The sequence below is a fragment of the Sceloporus undulatus genome, chromosome 1, assembly GCF_019175285.1.
Source record: "Sceloporus undulatus isolate JIND9_A2432 ecotype Alabama chromosome 1, SceUnd_v1.1, whole genome shotgun sequence".
NCBI classification, from domain to species: domain Eukaryota; kingdom Metazoa; phylum Chordata; class Lepidosauria; order Squamata; family Phrynosomatidae; genus Sceloporus; species Sceloporus undulatus.
In genome coordinates, this window is record NC_056522.1 from 209525358 (window position 1) to 209538268 (window position 12911).

General features: G+C 42.1%; 1 protein-coding gene across 2 annotated transcripts in view; it reads right to left on the bottom strand.

The window, feature by feature from the left end:
- The window catches only part of SSB (small RNA binding exonuclease protection factor La), a 24085-nt gene extending 13498 nt beyond the window's left edge, over window positions 1–10587 (bottom strand). Inside the window, exons 1-2 of one of the 2 annotated variants that reach the window (XM_042441458.1) lie at window positions 10288–10587; window positions 6303–6377 (exon numbers count right to left, since the gene is read on the bottom strand). In XM_042441458.1, the coding sequence (XP_042297392.1) occupies window positions 6303–6377; window positions 10288–10383 (171 nt within the window). In that variant the 5' untranslated portion in view covers window positions 10384–10587. Of the gene's footprint in view, window positions 1–6302; window positions 6378–10220 lie in introns of both variants that reach the window. The other variant, XM_042441466.1, reaches the window with a different exon arrangement.
- Window positions 10588–12911: the final 2324 nt, after the last annotated feature.

Here is a 12911-nt window from a genome sequence, read left to right on the forward strand (position 1 = left end):
AAAATTTTATTGATTAAAAAAGAACATATACAGTGGACCCTCACCTTACGCAGGGAATCCGTTCTGGACCCCCCACATAAGGCGAATAACACATATGCTTGAGCCCCACTGAATATAATGCCATTCATTGTATGGCAGCGCAGCTTCAGCGTAAGCTGAAAACCGTGTATATTGTGCCCACATATGGCACGGGCGCACTGTAAAACTTAACAATACCATGACACAAAATGTCAATCACACATACAAACTTGTCCAACATACACACACACACACACACACACACACACACACACACAAACATACATTAAACGTTGCAGATCTTCCACTCAGATAAATAAACTTTGTGAATTAGAGCTTTGATTTTTTTTTCTCCCCAATTGTATAGTAACCCAAAAATACCATTACCATATATAGTAGATATATTAACCACAAGAAGAAACCAATCTTCTGATTATGAGACTTTTGGTGGTGTATCATACCTCACTTATTTGTAAATTGTATATTTTAAGTTATAAATTTTGAATTCATTCCAAATCTATTAACCAACTTTAGCCCCAATTCGGTTGTAAATATTTAATCAAAGGGTACCAATCTTTTTTGAAATTGTCAAAAGATCTTTTTTGGTAATATCTGCGTCAATTTGTCTACTCCCATTAAATCACAAACTTTCAATCCTTTGTGTATGGGATCTTTTTTCTCTCCACTTAGTTGCATATGTCATTCTAGCTGCTGAGGTCATGTAGAAAATTAATCTACTATGTTTGTTTTCTAATGTTTCCCCTGAATTTATATTTAATAAATGTACCTCTTTGGATCATGAAGTATATTTGTTTCTAATATTTCTTCTATTGTTTTATGAATTTCTTTCAAATAATTCTTTGCATAATTACATTTCCACCAAACATGATAAAATGTGCCCGATTCTTTGTCGCATTTCCAACATCTATCATTTCCATTTTTATGTATTTTTCCCAATTTGTGCAGGGTGATATACCACCGATATAACATCTCATTAAAAAAAATTGTTTTATATTGTAACTTAATGTATTTTTCAGTCATTTGGTCAAAGTTTTTTCCCACTGATCAAGATGCATACTTTGGCCAAGATCTCTGGCCCATTTTAACATTTGCGGTTTGATTAGCTCTTCTTCCATGTCATATTTTAACAGCAAATTGTAAAATTTTCTCATTCAATGTTTGTTATTGGATTTGACTATTTTTTCAAATTCAGGCTCTGGGTCTCTGATATTGTTTGATCTCAAGTCTAACAAAAAAATGTTCTCTAATCTGATAGTAAGTAAACCATGGGCAATTGAAGCCTTTCACTGAAAACTGATCTTGAGTTTTTAATTTTATATCTTTTTTGATTTCCTTCTAGTAAATCTTCATATATAACCTATTTCTTTGTATCTAACTGTACTCTATTAAAGAGTGCTTAATTTATGGATGCCCATTTCGGTATACGACTGCATAATCTTGGTTTTAACTTTAGACAAATTTGTAGCAGAGCTTTTCTTATATAATGATCGTTAAAATCTCTATTTACTTTCAGTTTGTCATAAAATAAGTATCTGTGCCAACCGAATCTGTTATCCAGGCCCTCCAATTGAAGCATGCTTTTGTTCTCCAATTTGATCCATTCCATAATCCAATCTATAGCTCAAATAGTAGTAGATTTTTAAATTTGGTAAAACCAAACCTCCTCTATTTATTGCATCATGCATTAATTTAAATTTGACTCTAGGCTTTTTGCCTGACCACAGGAATTTCGAGATGTCTCGATGCTAATTATGAAATGGGATATCATTCATGATCATTGGAAGGTTCTGAAATAAGAAAATCATTTTGGCTAGTATATTCATTTGAATGGGCGATAATTTACCAAGCCAGGATAAGGCTAATGTTTCCCATTTTTCTAAATCTTTCTTTATTTCTTGCCATTTAACCAAATAGTTGTTTTTAAATAAATCCAAATTTTTGTAGTTATCGTGATTCCCAAATAGTTCTTTTTCACAATTTGAAAATTTGTCTTATTATTCAAAACTTGTTGGTCTTCTTTTGTTAAATTCATTAATAGCATTGTTGTTTTCTCCTTATTTGCAATCCTGAAACCTCACTATACTTTTTAATTGTTGCCAATAGTTCATCAATATTTTCTGTTGGATTAGCTAGGGAAATCATCACATCGTCAGCAAAAGTTCTCAGTTTATACTCCATATTTTTAATTTTTACTCCTTCAATCTTTGGATTTTCCCGGATCGCACTATCCAAAATTTCCAGTGTTGTGATGAATAGCAGCGGGGGTAACGGACAGCCTTGCCTCCCTCCCTTTTGGACTTTTTAACTTTTAGATGTTTCTCCACTATCAAAGTAGCTTCTTGATTTTTGTAAATGTTTTCCATCCAATTTTTGAAATTTAATCCAATATCCATTTTCTCAAAATTTTTACCATGAAATTCCAATTCATTTTGTTGAATGCTTTTTTGGCATCAATAAAGGACTAGTGCTATTTTTTATCTGTGTTTTCTGTGGTACTCAATCAGATTTAATAAATTTTTGATGTTGTGTTTAATTTGTCTTTGCGGTAAAAACCCTGCCTGATTTTCATGAGTCCCATTAGAGATTTTTCAATCGCTCTGCCATTATACTCGCAAATATCTTGTAGTCACAATTTAAAAGTGAAACTGGCCTATAATTCTTCGGGTCTAAATCATTTGTTTTCTTCAGGAATTAAAATTATGTTAGCTTGAGACCATGTTTTTGGGTTTCCCGCTTTCAATATTTCATTCATTACTCTGTGAAGTGGTAATACAATTTGATCTTTAAAGGCCTTATAGAATTTGGCACTGAAACCGTCGGGGCCAGGTGATTTCCCTAATTTCATTCTGTGAATCGATTTTAAGATTTCTTCTGATGTTACTGGTTTATTGAGATTTTCTTTCTGTTCCTCTGATAATATGTTGATATCTTGTTTCTCTAAGTAGTTTATAATCTTTCCCTCTTTGATTTCTGTTTCTTTAGATAAATTTGCGAAATATTTAAAGAAAATCTCTTTTATTGAATTTTGGTTAGTATATATTTTATTGTTTTGCTTTAACTGGTTTATAAGTTTCTTCTCTTTTTCCTTTTTTAATTTATACGCTAGATATTTCCTCGGTTTGTTTGCCAACTCAATAATTTTTTACTTAGTGTATTTCATTTTTTCCTCTATCTCTTGAATTGTAATTAATGATATCTGTTTCTGCAGGCTTTTAACATCTTTTGATATTTCCTCGTTGTTTGAATTTAATTTCAACTCTTCTCATTTTTTAATTTCTCCTCCTAATTTTTTTAATTTTTCTTTTTTTAATTTCAGAGCTTTTATTATTAAAATAAGACTCTTATGAAGGCTTTAGCTGTGTCCCAGACTATGTTTGTAGCTATCTCCTTGTCTAAGTTTTCTGTGAAAAAAAGGTTTAGTTGGGGTTTTTGGGGGGTGGGGGTTTTGTCTCTTCAACAATTGTTTCATTTCTTAAAAGAAGATCATTTAGTTGCCACCTGTAAGACCTATAGCCGTTTCAGATCATCGAGACTGGATTGTGATCCGACCAAATCATTGGGTGAATTATGTTGTCTATTTGATTAATAAATTGAGGGGAGATTAAAAATATATAATATCTGGCCCAGGAGTTGTGACTATTCGAGAAAAAAATATAGTCTCTACATTTGTCATACAGTAGAGCCTTGCCTCACGCGGGTATCTTTTCCAGATCCCCCCCTCCCCGAGTAAGGCAAATACCACGTAAACTGGAGCCCCATTCAATAGAATGGGGCTTGTGGTGGCATAGCACGCACCATTCAATATATTGCAGCGCGGCTCCACATAAAGTGGAAGCTGAGTATTGTGCGTCCACGTATGGAGCAGGCATGCTGTATTTAATTCTCCATGTATCTTTTAATCCTATCCTATCTGTCATTTCAAAAAAAACTTCCTGATAGTTTTCCTTGGTTTATATTGATTTTCTTTTTTGATAGTCTGTCTAACTCTGGATTGATGACACCATTCCAGTCGCCCATCACTATTATTGAATCGTAATTTAATACTTCTATTTCTTGTAAGAGTTTCTTATGAATTTACTTTTATTATCTGAGGGTGCATGAACTCCAATAATTAATAATTTTCCTAATTCACAATTTAATTCAATTACAGTACAGTGTACCCTTGTTTTACGCGGGGATCCGTTCTGGACACCCCCCACATAAAACAAAAAACGCGTATGCTCGGGCCCCATTACAAGTAATGGGGCTCGTGTTCACAGCAGTACACGGTGGTGGTAGTGCTCGCGCACCATGGTCACACACACCATTGTTTCTTCCAGAGCATGGTGCCAGAAGAAAGCAGCATATAATGCGCCCGCGTATGATGCTGGCACACTGTAGTACCTTTTCTTACATGGGGGATCACACCCACACACACCATTACACTTTCCAGCACAGCGGCACACGCCACAGGCACACATGTCATTACTCTTTCCGGCACACTACGCCATTTCTTCTGGCACAACTTCCAGCGTATGCTGGAAGCTGCATAAGGTGCGCCCATGTGTAATGCAGGCACACTGTATTATGTATCTACCATTTGGATCATTTCTGAGCTCTAGCTGTCAGTCTGGAATGAACATATATCACAACTCCTCTTTTATTATTTTTATTTTTACTTATTTTTAGCTGCCAAGATATATTCATTTCCCAATTTTTGATTTTTTAAAAAACATTTCTTGTTTCTATCTTTAATGTGGGTTTCTTGAAGGCAGATCAGATCACACTTTTGTTTCTGTAGATCAGTAGTTCCCAACCTGTGGGTCGGGACCCCTTTGGGGATTGAACGACCCTTTCACAGGGATCAACTAAGACCAACAGAATTTGCATGTAGCAATGAAAACAACTGTATGGTTGGGGGGTCACCACAACATGAGGAACTGTATTAAAGGGTCGCAGCATTAGAAAGGTTGAGCACCACTGCTGTAGATGATGGAATATCTTTTTTCTCTTCTGAGGAGAATTTAGGCCTTTCACATTTCAGGTCAAAAGTTTAGTCTGTTTAAACATTTATATTGAACGATGGGACTTTAAATATTTGTTTCTATTTGTTTTTTATTTTACTTTATAGCATTTTAACTCCCATTCTAATTCTGGTTCTTTTCCTTCCGCATCTTGCAAGCATGGCAATATTGACAATACACAAGAACAAACAGATTTTGATAGTTCCATATCCAGCATGTTCACTCCATTCATAAAAAAATCTGTTCTGCAAGCCTATAGGTCCTTGTATTCATCAAGCAAAAGCACGGGGGAGGAGGGGGAATCTACTGTCTCTTCTGCCTTGTAAATAGGGATTTGAAGCAGAGAAAGTATAACACTTGATTACAACCTCAAAGGAATAAGACAGTTTGGGGGAATTTTATTGGAAACCCATTGTAAGTACTCTAGAACAGTGGCTCTCAAACATTTTATCCCTGTTACCCCCTTTATAATGACATGAGGACATCATGTCCCTCCCTGCCCATGTGGTAAAGGGTTAGAGTTAACCCTCCAGCAGTTAGCAAGAAGCAGTGCACTTGAACTCGTCTTTGGCTGGCTGGTCTGATATGCCATTCATTCAGGAGCAGAGCCACCATGGCCACTTCTCCTCTGCATCCAAGGAGGCCCAGCCAGAAGCAGGTGATGGCAGCAGCCTCAAGCAAGAAGTGCTACTTCCCACTCCTGCCAAGAGCCATAGTAGATACTAGCTCTTTAATCTACCATGTACCTAGAGCACACTGGACTAACTGCACTGGTTGAAGCTACAGACATATCTTGTCCCAAAAAGTGACAGGATAGGTGGGGGAAGAAGTGGCAGCTTACAATGGGTCCCTACTCCTCCTTCCTCACACAGAGGCGGCTATGCCAAATGCCTCCCTCACCTTTCTCTTCCCCTCCAGGGCAGAAAAAGTTTGGGAAGGGGAGGAGAACGGGAGAATCAGGACCTCCACGTTTTGCACCCCCCTTCAGCAACTCTAACTCCACTCCCAGGAGTTCTGCTCCACAGTTTCAAGAATCACTGCTTTAGAAGTATAATTATAAAAAAAGGTTACAGTCCATAGACCATTCTTCTCTAACCTGGCACCCTCCAGATGTGTTGCACTACAAAGACTGCAATTTCCAGCCAGTATAGCCATGCTGGTTGATGCTTAATAGTTCAACACATATGGAAGATGCTGCTGGGGAGAAGGCTCCTGTAGAGTATTCTGTATTAATGCTGTATTTTCCAGGAATATTCATACCTCAATTTGCTGGCACATTTTCCTTTCCAAGTCAGACATACTTTCACTGTTTCCATTTTCAGCCATTTTCTCCACCTGTAATCAAGAGTACCATTAACCAATACTGGAAATTTAAATGGTTAAATCCACTTTTCATAACAATGGTACCACTACTGAATTATGGAACATTGATTTTTAGAAGAGTACGTATTTTGAAAACTTATACCCATTTGCCCAATATCTGTAATCCCTCAAATCAATCCCATAAAAAAGCAAGGAAAGGGGGAAACAGGCTCAGCTAATCCACATTCTAAATTTCATGACCTTCTGCACAAGAAATGCTTGCTGGAAAAAGAATGTTTGAATCAATCGGTCAGCAACACACATGGGACAAGGGTAGATAAAGTACAGCAATGTATTCCACAATTTGATTATGATGCTGAGATCACCTTTTATCTCATTCTGAACAATTATGTCATAGCTATAAGCCACTCTGAGGGCCTTTGTGGCTGAAGAGCAGGGCATAAATACTCAAAATAAATAAAATACTGTAAACAAATAGCAAAGGACTCGACAGGAAGGCCGCTAATATGTTGCAGGATAGGTGGGATCATACAAGAAGAGTATCCTGGACCAAAGTCACTAAGGGTTTCAAGATAATATCCAAGGCTTTTAATTGCACATGGAAACAAATTGTCAACCAAACTAGATTGCAGAGTACATTTAATACAATACCATGTGCATGTAGGCCCACAAATATCTTGCTGTCACACTCAGGATGTAATGAAATTTTGAAACATTTCTCAAAGTTTCGCCTATGCAGAGCAAGTTCCATACTGGATTATCTAAAACATATTAATATGGCTTGTTCTGACCTTGGACACAGGTGGCACACTATCGAAATCCAAGCAAAAGCACCCCAGATGCCAGCTACTATTTGGGCATCTGCGCCAGCGTGGTCTAGTGGTTTGAGTGTTGGACTACAACTCAGGAGAGCATGGTATGAATCTCTACTGTGCCATGAAACCCGCTGGGTGACCTTGTGCAAGTCACACACACTCAGCATCAGAGGATGGCAGTGGCAAATTCCCTCTGAAGAAACTTGCCAGAAAAACTCTCTGGTCACCAAATATGGGAAAAGGAGCACATCCATGTTAGTTGTTCATTTCCAGCTATTGTTCCCCCCTTCAGTCAATGAGATCTCAACAGATGAAAACTTGTAACTGTATTTAATGGTATATTTCTCCTCCACAACCCAGATTTAGAACCAAGGACTTGTGATTACAGTGGTACCCCAGGATACGAATGCGCCGCCTTACGAAATTTCCGGGTTACGAAAAAAATCCATTAAAAAAAACTGTTCCGGGTTACGAAGGTTATTTCGGGTTACGAAAAAAATTTTGGTGCTTTTCAGCGCTTTTTCGCACGAAATCGCGGCTTTTCCCCATTAGCGCCTATGGCATTTCGGCTTGCGAATGCTTTTCGGGTTACGAAAGCGGCGGCGGAACGAATTAATTTCGTAACCCGAGGGAGCACTGTATTCTTCCTCTGGTAAGGAAAAAAAATAAAGCTAGGATAGGACTAAACCTAGAGTAGAAGGTAGACAAAATATATCCATTTCAGCCTGCAGGGAAGCTAAGTATTTTGGGAAAAGCTCTCCTATGTTTTAAACCAGGGCTGGGCATCTTCAGGGGATCCAGGTGTCAGTATTGCAACCCTGGGTCATTTTGAAAGCACATGGCTTGCCAAGGATGACAAAACACTCTCAGTGGTTAAATGCCTGTACTGCAGCCACTCACTCAAAACCATAAGGTTGTGAGTTCAAGACCAGCTAAAGGGCTCAAGCTTGACTCAGGTTTGCATGCTTCCGAGGTGGCTAAAATGAGTACCCAGACTGTTGGGGCCAAATTAGCTTACAGTTGTAAACCGCTTAGACACTACTCAGGCAGTATGAAGTGGTATATAAATGGAGCTTGTTTGTTTTTTTGTTTAAGGGGCTGAAATTCCACTTCTAGTTCTGAATAAACACACATATACATATATAAGCCTAGCAATCTGTTTGTAAGCTGGATCACTACACCTGAAGCTTATAGAAAAGGCAACCCTCTCTCTCTTTTGCCAGACAAAGGGTAGTCTGGGGCCAGAAAATCAGCTTTAGGAGGCATATCTACCCACTTTTAAAACATTAAAAAATACAAGCACACCAGAGGAGTGATCTAGAACAGTGCTACTTCAAGTAGCGGTCCTTGGACTGGTGCCGATCCTCTCGCCACTGGCTGGCAGTGCTTTACAAGTTTCTAGGAAAGGAAGAAACAATTGTACCCATTATAGGGGCAAATTTAGTGCTGATCCCTGGCTCACTGGGAAATAATGGTTGCCAGTCCCCTGCATATTTAGACTGAGAAGCACTGGTCTAGAACAGAAGTAGGGAATGCAGACATTTGGCTGCAACTTCCATCCTACTGGGAAAATACAATCAATGGTGAGGGATGACAGAAGGTGCAGTACAGTATGAACTACTGTAGAGGGCCACCCATTTCCTGTCTGTGGTCCAGAACTTCCCCAGCTCACAGGCTAGTTCACTGTTCCCCCACATGTAATCAAAAGGAATAATCAAATGTAACAGTCTGAAATGGTGTCACCCATTTCCCACTTCAAAACCAAGGGCCCCTTCACACTACATAATTGTAATGCCATGCCAGCATCCTATGGAATCCTGGGATTTTCAGTTTAGGGAGAGGTACTTATGGGGAGCCCATGGATTTCATAAGGTTTTCTTCTTGTTTGGTCCTTTCAGGTCCATCCTGACTTACAGTGACCCTAAGGCATCCCCACCATAGGATTTTCTCAGTTTTACCATTGCCTTCTCCATAGGTTGAGAGAGTGTGACTTGCCCACGGTAGTCACCCAGTGACTTTCCATGGCCAAGAGGGGAACTGAACCCTGGTCTCCCAAGTCCTAGTATGGCAGGCTGGCTCATATATAGGGTTTTCTTAGGCTAGTCAGGAGGTGGTTTAGGCAGTGCCTTCCTCTGAAACAGAGCCTCTAGTACCTGCTGTCCTCATTTCCGATCAAAGTGATGGAGAGGCTACCATCACTTGCACACTCTCTACTGCAGGAGGGAGGGAGAGAGGGAAGAAGGAAGAAAAAAGGAAGGAAGCAAAGGGAGAGGATGAAAAAGAAGGAAGGAAAAGGAGGGAGGGAGGGAAGGGAGAGGAAAGAAGGGTAAAGGGAAAGAGAAAAGGGAGGAAAGAAGGAAGGAAGGAAAAAGGAAGAAAGTAAAGGGAGGGAGAGATTGAAAAGAAGGAAGGAAGGAAAGGGAGAGAGGGGACGGGGGGAGGAAGAGGGGGAAGAAAGAGAGAGAGAGAGAGAGAGAGAGAGAGCCGAGGGAGGCGCTTGCGGAGTCCTGGCAAATGGAGGCCGTGAGAGAGCCGAGAGCCAGGGCCGGGCTGCTCCCTCCACGTGCTCCTCCTGCAGTCCCTGCGCTGCCCTGGGAAGAAGGGGCTGCCTCCGACTGGTCCTCGTCCCCGGCCTCCTCACCTTAAACGGGGGTAAAACTGGCACACGGGGAGGCAGGGAGCCTGAATGGGTGCCGGCACCCCCCCCCCTGCATCCGCAGTGGAGAAATAACCTGGTTTGACTCCGCTCTGGGGCCACAACAAACTCCAACTCCCAGAATTCCGTAGCAAAGAGCCACAAAGGCCTTAAAGCGGTGCCAAACCGGGTTATTTCTCCACTGTGGACGCATTCCTGGTCGTTACAAATCCCAGGACTGCGGAGCAGCAACTTAGACCGGTATTGGACTGCGTTCTTCCCACCGTGCGGGTGCGGGAGCCTCCAGGACCCACGTGGAGGAGGCGGAGGGGGAAGCAAGGCCGAGGCCTAAGCGGGGCCCAGCCACAGCCTCCTCCTCCTCCTCCGTGGCGGCCTCAAACCTACCTTCTCCTCCTTCCTGAGGAGACACGAGCGAGCTTCCCTGGTTCCCTTCCTGGCCTCAGGCGCTTGCCTCTCTGTCAGGAGGAGGACGACGCTTCCCCGGCGGCGTCCCAGTCCCAGCAGCCTCCGCGGCGGCAAGAGAGGGACGCCCCTTCCTTCCAGCCATGGGCGGCCGGCGACGCCCCGCTTCCCCTCAGTCAGCGAGGGCACAGGCGGCTGCGGGGGTCCTCCTCCTCCTTCCCTGCGACGCCCGCCGCCATCTCAAGAAAGGAAGAAGGAGGCCCAAGTGCCCGGATGGCCGCACTTTTCCAGGCCTTGTCGCATTACACTTTTTAAGCCGAGCTAGGCCGCTTTCGCTGCTCTGGAGGCCTCCTCCTCCTCCTCCTCCTGTTGCATTCCGGGACTTGGAGTTTAAGGAGGGGCATTTGGGATATTCAGCCAGAGAGCTCTTAAGCCTTACTGAACTACAAGCCCCAAAATGCAACACGAGGCGGACAGAACAGTTAAAGCGGCCTAGCCCCATTTGTAAGAGTACTGTATAATGCGATAAGTGCTGCAATTCTACTTTCACTGCTCCTCCATCTGCCTCCTCCAGTTGCATTCTGGGATTTGGAGTTTAAAGAGGGGCGTTTTAGAATTCTCAGCCAGAGCTCTTAGGCCCCGCTGGACCACAAGCCCCAGAATGCAACGGGGCAGCCAGAGCAGTCAAAGTGGAATAGCACTAGTTCGGTGATAGAGAGCACTGTTTTGTTAAGGGCTATGGAGCAGTGGTGATTTTGGGGGTTACTCCTTGTCCTACTCTGGAGTAAGTTTTTTCTTTAATGTTATTCCTACTCCTGTAAAAACCTCTTCCTCCTGCTCCCCAGCCCTGGTTTTATTGAGTTATGTCCTACATTTCCCTGAGATGCCCTACATTCAGGGTAACCAGATATGTCCTCCTTTTCCAGGACCTGCCCCTCCATTTCAGTCTCCTTCTGCCCAGGAGGGATTCCAAAGTGCCCTCCATTTTGGGCACCACTGAGAAGACTGGATTTACATTTACTGTATATTAAATGCTTTTTTATGGTTTTAGTTGGTCGTGTCCTACATTTCGATGTCCTACATTCAGAGTGACCAGACATGTCCTCCTTTTCCAGCATATGTCCCACGTTTCTGCCTTCTGTCCAGGAGGCATTCCAAAGTGCCCTCCATTTTGAGCTCCACAAAGAAGCCTGGATTTATATTTCTCTTAAGTGTTTTGAGCTTTACTTTGGTCATGTCCTCCCTTTTTCTGGAACATCCTCCATTTTGAGGTGGACCCCAGGTTTCCTTCTCTCTCAAAAGAGGGATTTTTCTGTATGGTTGGGCTCAAGGTTACCAGGCAGCCTCCTTTTCCAGGGCATGCCCTACATTTCAGCCTTTCTATCCAGGAGGCATTCCAAAATGGCCTCCATTCTGAGCAAGATGAAGAAGCATGAATTCATACTTATGAGTGTTTTGAGCCTTTATTTTGTAAAGAGTGTTTGGGCATTCTATGTAAAATATATTAATATTTTAACATTTCATCCCAAGAGGATAGCAATGGCAAACCTCCTCTGAAGGAACTTGTCAAGAAAACCCTACAGTAGAGTCGCCATGAGTTGGAATTGGAAATGACTTGAAGACAGACAACAATAAACTCAAGAGTGATGGTGCCTCACAAAACTACAAATCCCAGGCAGTTAAAATGATGTGAAACTACATTATGTCTACGTGTAAATGTGGCCCTTTCTTCTTTTCCTCCCGGTCAGGGTGACCAGATGTCCCCTTTTCCAGGACACATCCTCTATTTCAGCTTTCTGTCCAAGAGAAATTCCAAAAGATCCTTCAATTTGAGCATGACTAAGAAGCCCAAATTTATATTTATGAGTGTTTTTTTAATTTAGTCATGTCCTCCATTTTGTTGTGCCTTGTCCTCCTTTGCAGTGACGATCTGGTCACCGTTTCCTCCCTTGCAAAAGAGGGACTGAGGAGCCTTTCTGTTTGGTTGGACTCAGCAAGAAGGTTAAGTCTGGGGGGTTTCTTTCCTCTTCCTTTCCCCAACACTTGAAATATCTGGCTTCTATGTTGTTATTGTTAGCTGCCTTCCAGTCAACCCCAACTCATGGTGACAGGGATGTCGCCAAGGGGGGGGGGGTTCTTGGGGTCCGGACCCCCCTTCCATTAGAAAAATGAATGGTGCGTGCTGCTGCACCGCCGCGCCCAAGCCCCATTATAATGGTGACACTTAGTCTGGACCCCCCCTTCCTAAAATCCTGGCTATGTCCCTGATGGTGACCCTGTGGATGAGACCTCCCCAAGACCCGCTGTCCTCCACTCTTCTGCTCAGGCCCTGCAAACTCAGGTCCATGACTTTCCTGATTGTGTCTATCCATCTGGTGTGTGATTTTCCTCTCTTTCTACTACCTTCTACCTTTCCTTGCATTATTGTCTCTTCTAACAATGCCTTCTCATGATGTGGCTAAAGTATGAGAAGCTCAATTTGGTCATCTTGGCTTCCAGGAGTTCAGGCTTGACCCATTCAAGGTGTTAAGGGTTAAAGCCAGCAAACAGAGAAATGTTTAGATGTGTGTGTCTGACCATGAGCATCCAGCAACAGAAGACCAAAGCCAATTAGCCACAGCTGATGCTCACAGGCACAAGGTCACTCTGCTTGCCTACGTGCAGCAAAGCCTG